General features: G+C 37.4%; 1 protein-coding gene across 6 annotated transcripts in view; it reads right to left on the reverse strand.

Moving 5' to 3' along the window:
- LOC133546053 (phospholipid-transporting ATPase IA-like) overlaps window positions 1-20,195 on the reverse strand; it is a 441,030-nt gene that overhangs the window by 231,457 nt on the left and 189,378 nt on the right. For 5 of the 6 annotated variants that reach the window (XR_009804972.1, XM_061891879.1, XM_061891878.1 and 2 more), the window contains 3 exons: window positions 19,591-19,635; window positions 12,463-12,535; window positions 2,879-2,984 (listed from right to left, as the gene is read on the reverse strand). Coding sequence is in view for 5 of the 6 variants with exons in the window: in XM_061891879.1 (XP_061747863.1) it covers window positions 2,879-2,984; window positions 12,463-12,535; window positions 19,591-19,635 (224 nt within the window). In the remaining variant the exon portion in view is untranslated. The remainder of the gene's footprint in view (window positions 1-2,878; window positions 2,985-12,462; window positions 12,536-19,590; window positions 19,636-20,195) is intronic. The other variant, XM_061891880.1, reaches the window with a different exon arrangement.

Raw genomic sequence — 20,195 nt, forward strand, 5'->3', positions numbered from 1 at the left:
AAATGTTTTAATTAATAGTCCTAATATTCTAAGTTTAAAGACAATGCTGAAACAAACAAAATTTCTGCATATGTGTGCTTCCTATAATAGTAATGACAATAATAATGACTGTAAAAATTATAATAAATATAATAATTATGCAGGTATCATCACAAATTTTTATTTTTTGTAATAGTAATGACAATAATTACTGTAAAAATTATAATATAATAATTATGTAGATATCATCACGAAAAAAATGTTTTAATTAATAGTCCTAATATTCTACGTTTAAAGACAATGCTGAAACAAACACAATTTTTGCATATGTGTGCTTCCTATAATAGTAATGACAATAATAATGACTGTAAAAAGTATAATAAATATAATAATTATGCAGGTATCATCACAAATTTTTATTTTTTGTAATAGTAATGACAATAATTACTGTAAAAATTATAATATAATAATTATGTAGATATCATCACGAAAAAAATGTTTTAATTAATAGTCCTAATATTCTACGTTTAAAGACAATGCTGAAACAAACACAATTTTTGCATATGTGTACTTCTTATAATAGTAATGACAATAATGACTGTAAAAATTATAATAAATATAATAATTATGCAGGTATCATCACAAATTTTATTTTTTTTAATAGGAATGACAATAATGACTGTGAAAAATAATATAATTATGCAGCTGTCATCACGAAAAAAATTAAAATAATTATTAGTCCTAATATTCTTAGTTTAAAGAAAATGCTGGAACAAACAAAATTGCTGCATATGTGTGTTTCCTATAATAGTAATGAAAAAAACTTAATTACTGTAAAAAGTATAATATAATAATTGTGCAGGTATCATCCCAACAATTTAAATAACATTTAATTAATAGCCCTACTAATATTTTAAGTTTAAAGACAATGCTGGAACAAACAAAATTTCTGCATATGTGTGCTTCCTATAATAGTAATGACAATAATAATTACTGTAAAAATTATAATATAATAATTATGCAGCTATCATCATGAAAACATTTTTTTAATTAATAGTCTTAATATTCTAAGTTTAAAGACAATGCTGGAACAAACAAAATTGCTGCATATGTGTGCTTCCTACAATAGTAATGACAATAATAATGACTGTAAACATTATAATAAATATAATAATTATGCAGGTATCATCACAAATTTTATTTTTTTGTAATAGTAATGACAATAATGACTGTAAAAATTATAATATAATAATCAAGCAGCTATGATCACAAACATTTTTTAAATTTTTATTATTAGTCCAACAAATACAATTTCTGCATATGTCAGCTTCCTATAATAGTAATGACAATAATAATGACTGTAAATATTAAAACAAATATAATAATTTTTATTTTTTTTAATAGTAATGACAATGACTGTGAAAAATAATATAATTATGCAGCTGTCATCACGAAAATAATTAAAATAATTATTAGTCCTACTAATATTCTAAGTTTAAAGAAAATGCTGGAACAAACAAAATTGCTGCATATGTGTGCTTCCTATGACAGTAATGACAATAATAATGACGGAAAAAATATAATATAATAATCATGCAGCTATGATCACAAATATTTTTTTGTATTATTTTTTTAATTAGTCCAACAAATACAATTTCTGCATATGTGTGCTTCCTATAATAGTAATGACAATAATAATGACTGTAAAAATTATAATAATTATGCAGCTATCATCACGAAAACATTTTTTTAATTAATAGTCCTAATATTCTAAGTTTAAAGACAATGCTGAAACAAACAAAATTGCTGCATATGTGTGTTTCCTATAACAGTAATGATAATAATGACTGTAAAAATTATAATAAATATAATAATTATGCAGGTATCATCACAAATTTTTATTTTTGTAATAGTAATGACAATAATGACTGTGAAAAATAATATAATTATGCAGTTGTCATCACAAAAACTATTTAAATAATTATTAGTTCTACTAATATTCTAAGTTTAAAGAAAATGCTGGAACAAACAGAATTGCTGCATATGTGTGTTTCCTATAATAGTAATGAAAATATTAATTACTGTAAAAATTATAATAAATATAATAATTATGCAGGTATCATCACAAATTTTTTTTTTTTTTTAATAGTAATGACAATAATGACTGTGAAAAATAATATAACAATGATGCAGCTGTCATCACGAAAATAATTAAAATAATTATTAGTCCTACTAATATTCTAAGTTTAAAGAAAATGCTGGAACAAACAAAATTGCTCCATATGTTTGCTTCCTATAATAGTAATGACAACAATAATAATCACTGTAAAAATTATAACAAAAAATTTATGCAGGTATCTTCACGAAAAATAAAACATTTAATTAATAGTCCTACTAATATTCTAAGTTTAAAAACAATGCTTGAACAAACAAAATCACTGCATATGTGTGCTTCCTATAATAGTAATGACAACAATAATGACTGTGAAAATTATAATATAATAATCATGCAGCTCTGATCACCAAATGTATGTATATTTTTTTAATTAGTCCAACAAATAAAATTGCTAAATATGTGTGCTTCCTATAATAATAATGAATAATAATACCTGTACGGATTAAAATATAATAGGTATGCGGCTATCATCATTTAAAATTGAATGTTTTTAATATTCTTTATTAGTAGTGGTACCAATTATGTTTAAACACAGTGCTGCATAATACCCATACCAATAATGACAATAATATTCATAGTAATTATTATAATAAAAATCATTCATATTAGCATTCTCTCCCTAATTTCTTCCAGAATGCTTTAAATCCCATGAATAGGTGCAAAAAAAAAAGTCATTCTCTGGGTAATGACACAAATGGGTGTGAAAAGGGAAGCAGGGTGTACCTGGGGACGCTGCTTGGTAGCTGATATTCCCCTCATTGCGCTCGGGGACTGCGGTGTGACAGATGGCCATCATGGTCATGAACTCCAGGATGACAGCAGCTGTCGGCTACAAGAAGTGGAAAAACGTGACCGTGGAGTAATTCTACCTATTTCTTTTGTATAAAAAAACACAAATGCCTACACACATTTCAACTGTAGCAGGGGTCACCAACGCAGTGCCCGCGGGCACCAGGTAGCCCGTAAGGACCAGATGAGTCGCCCGCTGGCCTGTTCTAAAAATAGTTCAAATAGCAGCACTTACCAGTGAGCTGCCTCTATTTTTTAAATTGTATTTATTTACTAGCAAGCTGGTCTCGCTTTGCTCGACATTTTTAATTCTAAGAGAGACAAAACACAAATAGAATTTGAAAATCCAAGAAAATATTTAAAAGACTTGGTCTTCACTTGTTTAAATAAATTCATTTATTTTTATTACTTTGCTTCTTATAACTTTCAGAAAGATAATTTTAGAGAAAAAATACAACCTTAAAAATGATTTTAGGATTTTTAAACACATATACCTTTTTACCTTTTAAATTCCTTTTTCTTTTTTCCTGAAAATTTAAATCAATGTTCAAGTACATTTATTTTTCTATTGTAAAGAATAATTAATCAATTTGAATTGAATTCTTCATTTTAGCTTCTGTTTTTTCGACGAAGAATATTTGTGAAATATTTCTTCAAACTTATGATTAAAATTCCCAAAAATTATTTGTCTTTGTTTGAAATACAGCCTGCGATGAGGTGGCAACTTGTCCAAGGCTTACCACGCCTTCCGCCCGATTGTAGCTGACATAGGTACCAGCGCCCCCCGTGACCCCAAAGGGAATAAGCGGTAGAAAATGGATGGATGGATGTATAGAAATACAGCTTGGTCCAATTTGTTATATATTCTAACAAAGTGCAGATTGGATTTGAACTTTTTAAAACATGTCATCAAAATTCAAAAAAATCAAATTTTAAATGATGTTCCTTAAATTCTTTTTTTAATTTTTACAAAAAGATTCGAATTAGCTAGTTTTCCTCCTTTTTTTTTTCGGTTGAATTTTTTAATTTTAAAGCGTCGAAATATATTTAAAAAAATATTTGTCTGTTTCTATATATATTTATTGTGATAAATCATTAATATAATCAGTGTTTCCACAAAGATAAATATCATTAATTATTAACAATAACAGAGTTAAAGGTAAATTAAGCAAATTGGCTATTTCTGGCAATCTATTTAAGTGTGTATCAAACTGGTAGCCCTTCGCATTAATCAGTACCCAAGAAGTAGCTCTTGGTTTCAAAAAGGTTGGTGACTCCTGAACTGTGGGGACAGAGAATGAAAGACAGCTTTTACAGCCTAGAAATCCGCACAATCCTCATCCTCACAGAGGGAGAATCCATCATTGCACCTTGTGAAGTAATGTGTGGTTTCTGCATCTCCACGTAGAACATCAACAACACATTGCCGCAAATCAATATTTCATGTACTGTACCACAAGGTCTCTTGAGTGCTTTCAAAGGCCTCACTTGTTTGCTACAACATGTAGTCCGTCTCTGAAACGCCTAACGAGAACTAATGAGTATAATGACTTCGTTATTTGACGAGACGCTAGCAACAAGGAGCAGAGACAAGATTTTACTGATGCATGTTCATGCCTGCAAAATATTTTTTTCAAAGTGCTTAACCTTGTCCAAAGAAAGCAAAACAAAGGAAAAAAATGGTGAAAATTGTTTTGTCAAAATGTGTGATACTTCTGTAATTTGCATTCCAGTCCAGAAGGTGGCAGTGTCTCTTTATAAAAAGACACTATGGCATGACTCTCAAACACAGGAACCTACCCCAGTTTGCCGTTTTCCTTCATCACAGATTTTTTTGTTTTTTCTGAACACATTCGGCAAATTATTAAAAATGTTCAAGCATAAAATGGCTAATTGAACTGAAAAAAAATATCAATATACAGTAGGGATGTCTGATAATATCGGACTGCCGATATTATCGGCCGATAAATGCTTCAAAATGTAATATCGGAAATGATCGATATTGGTTTCAAAAAGTAACATTTATGACATTTTAAAGTACAGAGCGCCAATAAACCTTAAAGGCACTTCCTTTGCGTGCCGGCCCAGTCCCATAATATTTTCACACCCACAAGTGAATGCAATGCATACTTGGTCGACAGCCATACAGGTCACACTGATGGTGGCCGTATAAACAACTTCAACACTGTTACAAATAGGCGCCACACTGTGAACCCACACCAAACAAAAATGAAAAACACATTTCGGGAGACCATCCGCACCGTAACACAACATAAACACCACAGAACAAATACCCAGAATTCCCTGCAGTACTAACTCTTCCGGGACGCTACAATATACACCCCCCCCCCCCCCCCCCCTTGGAAAACCTTGTTACATTGTTTAAGGCATCCAGCGGGGCATCACAACAAAATTAGGCATAATAATGTCTTCATTCCACAACTGTATATATCGGTATCTGTTGATATCGGAATCGGTAATTAAGAGTTGGACAATATCGGAATATTGGCAAAAAAAGCCATTATCGGACGTGTCTAATATACAGTAGTAATACTCACTGCATGAGACCAAACCAACCTCAGTGCCCGAACGTTTACTGAGTGTTATTAAAAGGAAAGGCCATGTAACACAGTGGTAAAAATGCCCCTGTGCCCACTTCTGTGCCATTAAATTCTAAGTTAATGTTTATTCGGAAATAAGCTTAAATATTAAGTATCCTGTCTTTGCAGTCTATTCACTTCAATATAAGTTGAAAAGGATTTGCAAAGCATTGTAATCTGTTTTTATTTACGAATTACACAACGTGACTGTGGAGAGGCGGAGCCGACGGTCTGACAGACAGGCAGGGCACGCTGGAGCCCGACCCAAGATGGAGGCGAGGAGGGGGCGACCGAGCGGCGAGGCGGGGCGCACCGGGAGCAAAGCCTCAATCAAAATCAGCTGCGTAGATCACGCACTTAGGGACAATCATGCAATCCTCTCGCAGTGGTTAAAAGGGTGGCAGCCATTGACATCGGAAAGGGAAGTGCAAAGACTGGAAGAAGCAAGAATGCAGCTGACGCAGAGCGAGAGAGGAGGAGAGACGAAGACAGACGACGAGCGAGCGGAAAAGAGGAGCGGAAAGGCGACCTGGACTGAGGTGTTCATTGAAAAATACACAAAGTCAAACTGCTCGAAGTCGTGTCCTTCCTTGGTGGTCCTGGGAACCCGCAAGACGACAGCTTGAGACCATCACAGTGACAACTTCACTGGTTTTGTACAAGGCTTCAACAACAGTCAGCTCCACATCAAGTCGTGTAATATGGTACAAAATGGCCCAAAAAACTCATTTGTATGCACTATTTGCTAAAAAATGGACCCTTGCTGACCAAAAGAAGACTGTTTTGTTACCTCAGATCTCCGAGGCAAACCGAAGGGTGTTTGAGCACAGGCTCTGCATTATTAAATCTGCTGGTCTGGTCGTCCATGGCAACCGTGCTCAGACGAAATGCATCAAAACGAATCAAAGGGTCGGTTGAAAATGAAAAAGCACCCCACCCTCGACCCTACCCCCATCATGTTAATCAAGTCCAGGATGGACAGGTGTCCTCTGAAGGACAAGCAGCCTTTGGAGCGCAGAGAAGACCAGGTTAGCGTCCATGTGGGCTTGGAATTGTGACGTGTGTATTATGCCAACCAAGACCCTGACAGGCTCAAGTGCAAAGAATCGAGGAAGACGGTCTTGTTCTGTCTTGTCAGCAGTGGGCCCTGACCCTTAACCTCCGCTCTGACCCCCGGGTCATCAGCCTCTGTCAAAGCCACAGTGATGGGCGTGAAGCGTGTGGTAAAAGTCCCAACTGCATTTTTATGACAGCACATCTTCCCCAAGACGATCTAAAGTACATTTTTATGAATCTTGTTTTATTTTATTTATTTATGTGCTAGTATTGTTGTACAAACAAGTACAAGTTCGAATTGAGAAACTATTTTTTTTTTTTTGCAAATAATCATTAACTTAAAATTTAAAAGCAGCAACACATGGGGCATTTTTACCACTGTGTTACATGGGCGGCGTTTTTGGGTGTTGTTGATAAACGGCTTTTGCTTTGCATAGTAGAGTTTTAACTTGCACTTACACATTTAGCAATGCACTGTAGTTACTGAAAGTGGTTTTCTGAAGGGGTCCTGAGCCCATGTGGTGATATCCTTTACACACTGATCTCGCTTTTTGATGCAGTGCCTCCTGAGGGATCGAAGGTCCATAGTATCATCGCTTAAATGGAGTGATTTTTCCAGATTCTCGGAACCTTTCGATGATATTACGGACCGTAGATGGTGAAACCCCTAAATTCCTTGCAATAACTGGGTGACAAATGTTGTTCTTAAACTGTTGGACAATTTGCTCACGCATTTCTTCCCAAAGTGGTGACCCTCGCTCCGTCCTTGTTTGTGAATGACTGAGCATTTCATGGAAGCTGCTTTTATACCCAATCATGGCACCCGCCTGTTCCAAATTAGAATTTTCACCTGTGGGATGTTCCAAATAAGTGTTTGATGAGCATCTCCCAATGTTCTCAGTCTTTTTTGCCACCTGTGCCAGCTTTTTTGAAACATGTTGCAGGCATCCAATTCCAAATGAGCTAATATTTGCACAAAAAAAGTTCTACGGTTCGAACGTTAAATATCTTGTCTTTGCAGTCTATTTAATTTAATATAAGTTGAAAATGATTTGCAAAACATTGTATTTTGTTCTTATTTAGCATTTACACAACGTGCCAACTTCACTGGTTTTTGGTTTTGTATGATTGGGTGTATTAGTTAGTCTTTAATTCTACAATATCTTTTTTTTTTCACAAAATAAAGCGTCTAAAGCACAATAAGTAAATAAAATAATACTAATACTAAAACCTTCCTATCCAGAGACTTTTTTCTGACTTTGTAAACAACGACAAAACAACACCCCGAATAGAAGAAAAATATTGAGTAATAAGGCAACAATAGAAGTCACCCACACGTCTATTTTATATTTTAGAAAAATCAGTACAGCAAATATGGGCATCTACTGTACATCAACTATATGATTTGTCTGAGTAGCAAGACAGGACAAAAATAAACATTTTAAGATGGCGCTATCTAGTCATTGTACAGTTTGCATCGCAGTATAGATTATGGTAATCATGCTTGATTAGAGTCGTACTGTCATAATTAGCAGGGTTCACGTTGCCATGGACACGGGTCACATTTTACAGCTCGTTAGCAGGCTCACTTTGGACGAATCACATGAGGCAAAACGCGTCTACAATCAGGGGATTCAAACTCATTTATTTAATACTGGACTGTGTTGCTATAGACCAGGGGTCACCAACACGGTGCCCGCGGGCACCAGGTAGCCCGTAAGGACCAGACGAGTCGCCCGCTGGCCTGTTCTAAAAATAGCTCAAATAGCAGCACTTACCAGTGAGCTGCCTCTATTTTTTACATTTTATTTATTTACTAGTAAGCTGGTCTTGATTTGCTCGACATTTTTAATTCTAAGAGAGACAAAACCTCAAATAGAATTTGAAAATCCAAGAAAATATTTTAAAGACTTGGTCTTAACTTGTTTAAATAAATGTATTTAATTTTTTACTTTGCTTCTTATAACTTTCAGAAAGACAATTTTAGAGAAAAAATACAACCTTAAAAATGATTTTAGGATTTTTAAACACATATACCTCTTCTTTCCTGACAATTTAGATCAAAGTTCAAGTAATTTTTATTTTATTTTTTATTTTAAAGATTGTAGCTGAGATAGGCACCAGCGCCCCCCGCGACCCAAAAGGGATTAAGCGGTAAAAAATGGATGGATGGATGAAAAGAATAATAAACACATTTTAATTTAATTCTTCATTTTAGCTTCTGTTTTTTTTGACGAAGAATATTTGTGAAATATTTCTTAAAACTTGTGATTAAAATTCAAATAAATTCTTCTGGCAAATCTAGAAAATCTTATTTCAAAGTCTTTTGAATTTTTTTTATAAAGTTTGTTCCGGAAAATCTCGAAGAAATAATGATTTGTCTTTGTTAGAAATATATCTTGGTCCAATTTGTTATATATTCTAACAAAGTGCAGATTGGATTTTAACCTATTTAAAACACGTCATCAAAATTCAAAAATTAATCTTAATCAGGAAAAAATACTAATGATGTTCCATAAATTGTTTTTAAAAAAAAATTCAAAAAGATTCAAATTAGCTAGTTTTTTAATTAAATTTTTTCGGTTGAATTTTGAATTTTAAAGAGTCGAAATTGAAGATAAACTGTTTCAAAATTTTATTTTCTTTTTTTTTTGTGTGTTTTCTCCTCTTTTAAACCATTCAATTAAGTGTTTTTTTCCATCATTTATTCTCTACAAAAAACCTTCCGTAAAAGGAAAGAAATGTACGACGGAATGACAGAGAGAAATACACATTTTTTAAATATATATTGATTTATTTATTAAAGGTAAATTGAGCAAATTGGCTATTTCTGGCAATTGATTTAAGTGTGTATCAAACTGATAGCCCTTGGCATTAATCAGTACCCAAGAAGTAGCTCTTGGTTTCAAAAAGGTTGGTGACCCCTGCTTAGACCTGCTATAGACTGTCTAAAAACAGTCCACTGTTACTTAAAGACGAGCGGAGCAGGGTTGAAACCCATGTGACTTAAGTCCAACGTAACCCTTTCAAGTGTCGATCAGACAGGCAGGAAGTACAAAACCCAAAACCAGTGAAGTTGGCATGATGTATAAATGGTAAATAAAAACAGAATACAATGATTTATAAAACCTTTTCAACCTATATTCAATTAAATAGACTGCAAAGACAAGATATTTAACGTCCAAACAGGAAAACTCTGTTATTTTTTGCAAATACTAGGTCGTTTGGAATTTGATGCTTGCAAATTGTTTCAAAAAAGCTGCCACAAGTGGCAAAAAAGACGGAGATTGTTGAGGAATGCTCATCAAACACTTATTTGGAACATCCCACAAGGGAACAGGTGGGTGCCATTATTGGGTATAAAAGTAGCTTCCATGAAATGCTCAGTCATTAACAAACAAGGATGGGGCGAGGGTCACCACTTTGTCAACAAATGCTTGAGCAAATTTTCCAACAGTTTAAGAACATTTCTCAACCAGCTATTGCAAGGAATTTAAAGATTTCACCATCTACGGTCCGTAATATCATCAAAAGGTTCAGAGAATCTGGAGAAATCCCTGCACGTAAAATTGAATGCCCATGACTTTGGATCCCTCAGGCGGTACTGCATCAAAAAGCGACATCAGTGTGTAACGGATATCACCACATGGGCTCAGGAACACTTCAGAAAACCACTGTCAGTAACTATGGTTCGTTGCTACATCTGTAAGTGCAAGTCAAAACTCTACTATGCAAAGCGAAAGACATTTATCAACAACACCCAGAAACACCGCCGGCTTTGCTGGGCCCCAGCTCATTTAAGATGGACTGATGCAAAGTGGAAAAGTGTTCTGTGGTCTGACGAGAACACATTTCAAATTGTTTTTGGAAACTGTGGATGTCGTGTCCTCCAAAACAAAGAGGAAAAGGACCATCCGGATTGTTATAGGCGCAAAGTAGAAAAGCCAGCATCTGTGATGGTATGGGGATGTATTAGTGCCCAAGGGATGGGTAACTTACACATCTGTGAAGGCACCATTAATGCTGAAAGGTACGTACAGGAGCTACATTTGTTGCCATCCTGTCAGGCTTGCCACTGACAGTTTGTTCGTGTTTTAGTTTTTCCTCTGTGTGTGTTTAGTATTTCCTGTTTTTAGTTCCTGTCAGCGCTCTTATTTTGTCTGCTTCCTGTTTTTTCCCCCTGTGCGCTGTTTTCCTCTCAGCTGCGGCCGATTGGCACCTGGCCACACCTGGTGTCAATCAGCCCATTCCTATTTGTACCTTCTTTGTCTTCCAGTCGGGGCTGGATTATTGTCATGTCGATGTCGCTCCTATCGTTGCTATCTGTCGTGTCGTAAGCTATATTTGTTAGATGTTTGTAGCTCACAGTTTTTTGTTCCCTGCTTCCAGTTTGTTTTCTTATTACAAGTACGACTTCTGTTTTCCTGCTCGCTACCCGCTAGCTTCCAGGCTAAGCTCCGTTTATTTTCTAGTTCCAATGCGAGCTCTTTTTGTTTGTTTTCCGCCCACGTGCGTGCTTTTTGTTTGTACCCTTTGTTTGTTTTTGTCTTAGTGTTTTAAATTAAATCATGTTTTCCTGCAAAATGCCTCCCTCCTTCTCTGCATCTTGGGGTTCGTCACAAACAAACTGACACATCCCAGCAACGCTATTATGGATGCCCCTGCTTATTTCAGCTAAACAATGCCAAGCCACGTGTTACAACAGCGTGGCTTCATAGTAAAAGAGCGCGGGTACTAGGTTGGCCTGCCTGTAGTCCAGACCTGTCTCCCATTGAAAATGTGTGGCGCAATATGAAGCCTAAAATACCACAACGGAGACCCCGGACAGTTTGTTTGTGTTTTAGTTTTTCCTGTGTGTGTGTTTAGTATTTCCTGTTTTTAGTTCCTGTCAGCGCTCTTATTTTGTCTGCTTCCTGTTTTTTTCCCCTGTGCGCTGTTTTCCCCTCAGGTGCGGCTGATTGGCACCTGGCCACACCTGGTGTCAATCAGCCCATTCCTATTTGTACCTTCTTTGTCTTCCAGTCACGGCTGGATTATTGTCATGTCGATGTCGCTCTTATCGTTGCTATCTGTCGTGTCGTAAGCTATATTTGTTAGATGTTTGTAGCTCACAGTTTTTTTTCCACTGCTTCCAGTTTGTTTTCTTATTACAAGTACGACTTCTGTTTTCCTCCTCGCTACCCGCTAGCTTACATGCTAAGCTCCGTTTATTTTCTAGTTTCCATGGTAGCTCTTTTTGTTTGTTTTCCGCCCACATGCGTGCTTTTTGTTTGTACCCTTTGTTTCTTTTTGTCTTAGTGTTTTAAATTAAATCATGTTTTCCTGCAAAATGCCTCCCTCCTTCTCTGCATCTTGGGGTTCGTCTCATACAAACTCTGACACATCCAAGCAACGTTATCATGGACGCCCCTGCTTATTTCAGCTAAACAATGCCAAGCCACGTGTTACAACAGAATTCCACCTGAAAAGCTTCAAAAATTGGTCTCCTCAGTTCCCAAACGTTTACTGAGTGTTGTTAAAAGGAAAGGCCATGTAACACAGTGGTAAAAATGCCCCTGTGACTACTTTTTTGCAATGTGTTGCTGACATTAAAGTTAAAGTTATTTGCAAAAAAAAAATAAGTTTCTGAATTCGAACATTAAATATCTTGTCTTTGCAGTCTTTTCAATTGAATATAAGTTGAAAAGGATTTGCAAATCATTGTATTCTGTTTTTATTTACCATTTACACAACCTGCTAACTTCACTGGTTTTGGGTTTTGTAGTATCTGCATCCACTCAGCACAACATTGTAATCAACAAAAGAGCAGGAATTTAAAAATACTTGCAAAAAAGGAAGCAGGGAACTCCCAACGTTACTCACATGATTACTTTGGAGGTTTTCCAGCAAGCTCGGGTCAACAAAACCAGACTCCTCCGACGAGTGCGTGCTGTGCCTGGAATGACGACACACACACACACACACACACACACACACACACACACACACACACACACACACACACACACACACACACAAATGAAACAACGTGCTTACAGTATGTAAGGAAAGTGTAGTTTACATCAGTGGTCCCCAACCACCGGGCCATGGCCCCGGCCCGATTGGTACCGGGCAGCAGAATAATTTTTTATTCATTTTTATTAAAAAAAACTAACAAAAAAAAAAAAAAAAAATATATATATATATTTATTTATTTTCATTAAATCAACATAAAACCACAATATACACTTACAATTAGTGCACCGACCACAAAAACCTCCCTTTTTCATGACAAAAAGGTCCCTTTTTCATGACCCCCCCCAAAAAATAATAAAAAAATTAAAAATGTATTAAATCAACATAAAACCACAACATACACTTACAATTAGTGCACCAACCACAAAAAACTCCCTTTTTCATGACAAAAAGGTCCCTTTTTCATGACCCCAAAAAAAATAAAAAAATAAAAAATGTATTAAATCAACATAAAAACACAATATACACTTACAATTAGTGCACCAACCACAAAAACCTCCCTTTTTCATGACAAAAAGGTCCCTTTTTCATGACCCCCCCCCAAAAAAAAAAAAAATTATTAAATCAACATAAAAAAACACAATATACACTTACAATTAGTGCACCAACCACAAAAAACTCCCTTTTTCATGACAAAAAGGTCCCTTTTTCATGACCCCAAAAAAAATAAAAAAATAAAAAATGTATTAAATCAACATAAAAACACAATATACACTTACAATTAGTGCACCAACCACAAAAACCTCCCTTTTTCATGACAAAAACGTCCCTTTTTCATGACAAAGAAAAAAGAAAAAAAATTAAAAAAAAATGTCCCCCCCCGCAGACACAAAAAAGTTGGGGACCACTGGTTTGCATGACATTAAAAGCCACTACTGGAATATCCATCCATCCATTCTCTAACGCTTATTCCCTTTAGGGTGGCGGGGGGCGCTGGTGCCTATCTCAGCTACAATCGGGCGGAGGGTGGGGTACACCCCGCACAAGTCGCCACGTCATCGGAGTAAATATTAGGGGTGTAACGGTACGTGTATTTGTATTGAACCGTTTCGGTACGGGGGTTTCGGTTCGGTTTGGAGGTGTACCGAACAAGTTTCCACACGGACATATTAAGTAACGACCGAACGTTGTGTAAACATTGTACACCGAGGCACAACACACGGCATGCTAGCAACGACTGGGCTAGGATAGAGTGACCATACATCGTCTTTTCAATGGATGTGTCCTCTTTTGCTGGGCTGTCCGGGTGGAGTTTCTTAAATGCCTCAAATGTCCGGTATTTTGAGTTAGGGTTGCGTGTATTTTCAATGTACGTTCAGTGTTAAGAAGGGGTTGAAAACAAAACAAATTGTGCACGCAGCAGAATTCGTGAGGGAGGGGCAGAGACAGACAGAGTTATGATGAAGGCGCATGCGTCGCCAGGCTCTGCTTTTTACCTATAGATTTATTTGATTTCATTTTTTATTATCTATAGCAGGGGTGTCAAAAGTGTGCCCCGGAAACCATATGCGGCCCACGGCTAATGTTTTAAAGGCCCATGGCACATTCTAAAAATACTATTAAAATAAACAAAAACATTAATAAAAGTGAAATCAAAAAGCTTAAAGTCTAAATGTAACTTAGAAAAAGTTGCAACGTTGACTAAAAAAACTAAGCTGTTTTTTTTCCTTTCAAACTGGCATTGCTCAAAACATAATATTGAATTAAAATCAATGTTATTATGAATTATTGACCTATCCAAGGTTGCCATTACTTCACATCAAATATTCCACTAAGAAAAATATTTTTGCTGGAAGATTTTGCAAATTTGGTAAATAAGTAACCCAAAAAAATTTATATTTGGTTGTTTTTTTACTGTACTGAAAATGAACCCAACCGTGACCTCTGAACCGTACTACATACCGAACCGAAATTTTTCTGAACTGTTACACCCCTAGTAAACATACAAATAAATATGGTCAAAAAACATTTTGGTAGGGTACATTAGTGATGGAAAACCAAATTAACTCAGTTAAAGAAAGGTAACTTTCACTTTCATGCAATAAAAGCCAGTAGCAAAAATTATGCATGCTTTTTGTTGTCTTGAATTTCCAATAATTTCTACAACTCTTGTTTTTTTTTGTGATAGAGTGATTGGAGCACATACTTGTTGGTCACAAAAAACATTCATGAAGTTTGGTTCTTTTATGAATTTATTATGAGTCTACTGAAAATGTGAGTAAATGTGACCGTGTCAAAAGTATACATACAGCAATGTTAATATTTGCTTACATGTCCCTTGGCAAGTTTCACTGCAATAAGGTGCTTTTGGTAGCCATCCACAACATTCTGGTTGAATTTTTGACCAGTCCTCTTGACAAACTTAGTGCAGATCAGCTAAGTTTGTTGGTTTTCTGACACGGACTTGTTTCTTCAGCATTGTCCACACGTTTAAGTCAGGGGTTAAACTCTGCAAAGCACCAGTTCCAGTGGCAGCAAAACAGGCCCAAAGCATAATACTACTACCACCATGGTTGACGGTAGGTATGGTGTTCCTGGAATTAAAAGGCCTCACCTTTTCTCCTCCAAACATATTGCTGGGTATTGTGGCCAAACAGCTCAATTTTTGTTCCATCTGACCACAGAACTTTCCTCCAGAAGGTTTTATCTTTGTCCATGTGATGTCAGATGAAACAAAAATTGAGCTATTTGGCCACAATACCCAGCAATATGTTTGGAGGAAAATAGGTGAGGCCTTTAATCCCAGGAACACCATCCTTACTGGCAACCATGGTGGTGGTAGTATTATGCTCTGGGCCTGTTTTGCTGCCAATGGAACTGGTGCTTTACAGAGAGTAAATAGGACAACGAAAAAGGAGGATTACCTCCAAATTCTTCAGGAAACCTAAAATCATCAGCCCGGAGGTTGGGTCTCGGGCGCAGTTGGGTGTTCCAACAGGACAACGACCCCAAACACACGTCAAAAGTGGTAAAGGAATGGCTAAATCAGGCTAGAAAGAAGGTTTTAGAATGGCCTTCCCAAAGTCCTGATTTAAACGTGTGTACAATGCTGAAGAAACAAGTCCATGTCCCCAAAAATTTTTTAGCTAAACTTTGAATTTTGTCAAGAGAAGTGGTCAAAAATTCAACCAGAAGCTTGTGGATGGCTACCAAAAGCGCCTTATTGCAGTGAAACTCGCCAAAGGACATGTAAGCAAATATTAACATTGCTGTATGTATACTTTTGACCCAGCAGATTTGCTCACATTTTCAGTAGACCCATAATAAATTCTTAAAAGAACCAAACTTTATTAATGTTTCGTGTGACCAACAAGTATGCGCTCCAATCGCTCTATCACAAAAAAATAAGACTTGTAGAAATTATTGGAAACTCAACACAGTCATGACATCATGTTCTAATAGCAATAATATAAAATAACATTTTGTTAGAGGGAATAATTCATGAGCTGAGCACGCTGATAACGTATTTAATGAATGGAGGGTGTCAATAAGGTGCTGATGGCGAAGCGAGCCAACTAAAAGAAATGATGTCGTTCATCATCCCTGCAGCCGTGGCCCCTCTAGAGGGGCCGTGCGGCGGCTGCCCGGGCGCCATCGATCCAGACATGCCGTGATAAATGGCGTCCTGCAAATCAGGCGGACAGCAGCTTTGTCGCTGGCACTGCAGGCTCGATAGAAACGTTACCAGCCGGGCCTTCAGAAGATGGCTGAGGGGCCCGGCAGACGCTGACGATGCAAATTAACGGAGGAGCTGGAATCAATATTGTGGAGATCATCCGTAGGTTACTTGGAAGATTCATCGGAATAAACCTAGGAGGCGATCGGGAAATTATGAGAGCATTTGTCAACTAGTAATTGACCCTGATTGTTGAGAGATGCCCGGTTAAAAATGAAAGAATCCCCACGCAGGGTGGATGCATCACAGCATAACATATCACAAAGATGGCCTCTCTTTCATCTGAACATGTCAGACGCTGTCAGAAAATAGTTCTGTTGCGTTTGGACCAGATGTTCCTCAAAGGGAATTTAAGTTGCTGGTCAATCCCAAGTTCTTTTGATGACACATAAACTGATTTTAAATGATAACCCAGAACAGAATAGGTATTTTGCATTTTATTCCAAAGCTTTGGGGAGACCAACCTAAAAAAACAACCTTCAATTGATCTGAAAACACTACGGAAGGGTTGTCTTTTTCAATATGCCAATAGCCCCCACCCTTCAGAGCGAATACACATATCTATTGTTTTCCTCAGCTGGAGACAGGAAGATATAGTAAAAAGGAGTATTGCTACTCCTGCATTCTAAGCTCAAGGTAGTCCACAGTGTACCACGGAAAAGATAAAAAGAGTACAAGATGGAACGCTAGCTATTTCAAATATGACGATAGAAAAGAAATAACTCTTAAATATGGATATATGTAGATAAGGGACGGCGTGGCGCAGTGGAAGAGTGGCCGTGCGCAACCCGAGGGTCACTGGTTCAAATCCCACCTAGAACCAACCTCGTCATGTCCGTTGTGTCCTGAGCAAGACACTTCACCCTTGCTCCTGATGGGTGCTGGTTGGCGCCTTGCATGGCAGCTCCCTCCATCAGTGTGTGAATGTGTGTGTGAATGTGGAAGTAGTGTCAAAGCGCTTTGAGTACCTTGAAGGTAGAAAAGCGCTATACAAGTACAACCCATTTATATCTATCTCCGTCATTCCCCACTCACATGTCTACGGCAGATATTCTAACAGACTCCATGGTATATACTCGCAAGTCACAGAGCTTTGATCTATAGTTTGAGTTGGTATTCTGTCACGTGACTTCTTCCCGGAAGTGAAAAGCAGTGCAGGTCCACCAAATCTTCCTGCAAAAAGCTAAAAATCCAACGATGCAATGGAATAGATCTCTATACTTTATCAAAAAAAGGTTGTCGAGTGATATCAAAGATTATACCAAGGTGGCGTACCCAGACATCATTCTACATGATAAAACAGATGGAAACTTGGAAAAAACATGGAGGTCTACAACTATCTAGACCAGGTTTTATCCGGCCCGCGAGATGAGGTTGCTAAGTATAATATTGAAATTCCAAATGAGCTAATATTTGCAAAAGATAAAGTAGTCCAGTTTGAACGTTAAATATCTTGTCTTTGCAGTCTATTCAATTGAATATAAATTGAAAAGGATGAAGTATTCTGTTTTTATTTACCATTTACACAACATGCCAACTTCCCTGGTTTTGGGGTTTGTACGTTCCACGACCATACGGCTCTGAGAATTTATCCAAAAGTGGAACACGGCGCACCGCTGCAGCATCGCAGATGGAAGCTTTTAGCAGGCTGGGGCGGCTGTCACTAATTGATCGGCCGCCAGCACAACAGGGGTCCCGTCGCGGCAGGAACAAGGGAACAATCAATTAGTCTTTTCCAGATTAGAGCTCGCATGCTTGAGGCCTGGACGTGTTGATGACCGACCGGTCAGTTTCTTTGCCAACTTTAAAGGCCTACTGAAACCCACTACTACCCACCACGCAGTCTGATAGTTTATATATCAATGATGAAATATTAACATTGCAACACATGCCAATACGGCCTTTTTAGTTTACTAAATTGCAATTTTGAATTTCCCGCAAAGTGTCGTGTTGAAAACGCCGCCAAATTGTGCGTTTGACGTCACCGGTTGTAGCGGACATTATTTTCCATCCCGATCCAAACTATAAGTCGTCTGCTTTAATCACAGAATTTCACAGTATTCTGGACATCTGTGTTGCTGAATCTTTTGCAATGTGTTCAATTAATAATGGAGAAGTCAAAGTAGGAAGATGGAGGTGGGAAGCTTTTAGCCTTTAGCCACACAAACACACCGTGTTTCCTTGTTTAAAATTCCCGGAGGTGAAGCTTTACTATGGATCAGAGCGGTCAAGCGAAAATGGATCCCGACCACATGTCAACCGGCAGGTTTCGGTGAGAAAATTGTGGTAAAAAGTCGCCTCTTACCGGAGATCAGCGGAGCTTGCGCCGTCCATGCAGCTGCCGTGACTTCCCTCAGAGACTGGCGTCAACAACACCTGACTATCAAGTACTATTTAACTCACTAAAACACTAGCAACACAATAGAAAGATAAGGGAATTCCCAGAATTATCCTATTAAATGTGTCTAAAAACATCTGAATCGCTCCCAATGGAATCGCCTTTTTTTTCCTAGTCCTTCACTCTAACTTTCCTCATCCACAAATATTTCATCCTCGCTCAAATTAATGGGGAAATTGTCGCTTTCTCAGTCCGAATAGCTCTTGATGCTGGAGGCTCACATTATAAACAATGACCTCATTGTCTGCTACTTCCGGTAAAGGCAAGACTTTTTTATTAGCGACCAAAAGTAGCTAAATTTATCGTCGATGTTCTCTACTAAATCCTTTCAGCAAAAATATGGCAATATCGCAGAATGATCAAGTATGACACATAGAATGGACCTGCTAGCCCCGTTTAAATGAGAAAATCTCATTTCAGTAGGCCTTTAACGCTGCAGTGAGCACCCCCATCCACTGGATGGCAGTGTAACAATAATAAAGCACTTGCCATGATTACACCCAGGGACACTTAGTCGATTTTTTTAGGGTGCAAACCAACCCTCATTGGATTGAACCTTTACTTGGGAGTGTGGTATGCATGCATGCACATATGACATGCATAAAGTGACTCAGAGTTAGTTACCGGGCAGAAAAGCAGCGAAAAAGACAGTTAGACATCAACAACCCATGAAAAACAGTTGCATGCAGTCACTGCACACATTAACGCTCCTGCAGATGCACGTGTGAGAGCCACAAACAGCCGACGACGGTACACAACCCACGTTCCATTACGGAGAAGGACGCGTCATCACGACAAGCAATGCTGCGTTCACAGTACCCTGTAAATCCAGGCATCCACTGGCACGTCACAAGAAACAGCAAAGCCACACACAAGGACAAAAACACGCCACGCGTCTTACCCGTCGTCCTCCGCAAAACTACCATCCTCGGCCTCGGGCACGTGACTGTCGCAGATCCAAGTGGGGAGACAAACATGAAAGCTTGAGGGGTTACTTCTGCTGGTAATATTTCTCAATAAACAGGCACTTGGGGGGCAGAATATGGGCGAGTGTTATTTAGGGGTGTCAAGGAGTACTACAGCCAAAGTTTGGGGGTTAAGTCAAGACAGGAACTAGAGCAGCGGTGTCAAACTCATTTTAGATGAGGGGACACATGGAGAAAAATGTACTCCCGAGTGGGCCAGACTGGTAGAACCACAGCACGATAACTTAAAAATAAAGACAACTTTAGATTGCTTTCTTTGTTTAAAAATAGGACGAACACATTCTGAAATTGCACAAATCATATTGTTGGGATTTTTTACACTTACATGTTGCAGTTAATATTATTATAACTTTATTTTTCTGAATAAATTATGTGATAATGTTCATCAGTCAACTCATTTTATTAAACACAAGCAAAGACACTGAAAAGGTGTGTTAATAACATAGATAAAAGCTACTACTTTTTCCTACGCTCTCTACCCTGCAGCTTATAAAACGGTGCAGCTTATTTATGGATTTTT

Source organism: Nerophis ophidion, linkage group LG29, assembly GCF_033978795.1.
Source record: "Nerophis ophidion isolate RoL-2023_Sa linkage group LG29, RoL_Noph_v1.0, whole genome shotgun sequence".
Classification (NCBI taxonomy): domain Eukaryota; kingdom Metazoa; phylum Chordata; class Actinopteri; order Syngnathiformes; family Syngnathidae; genus Nerophis; species Nerophis ophidion.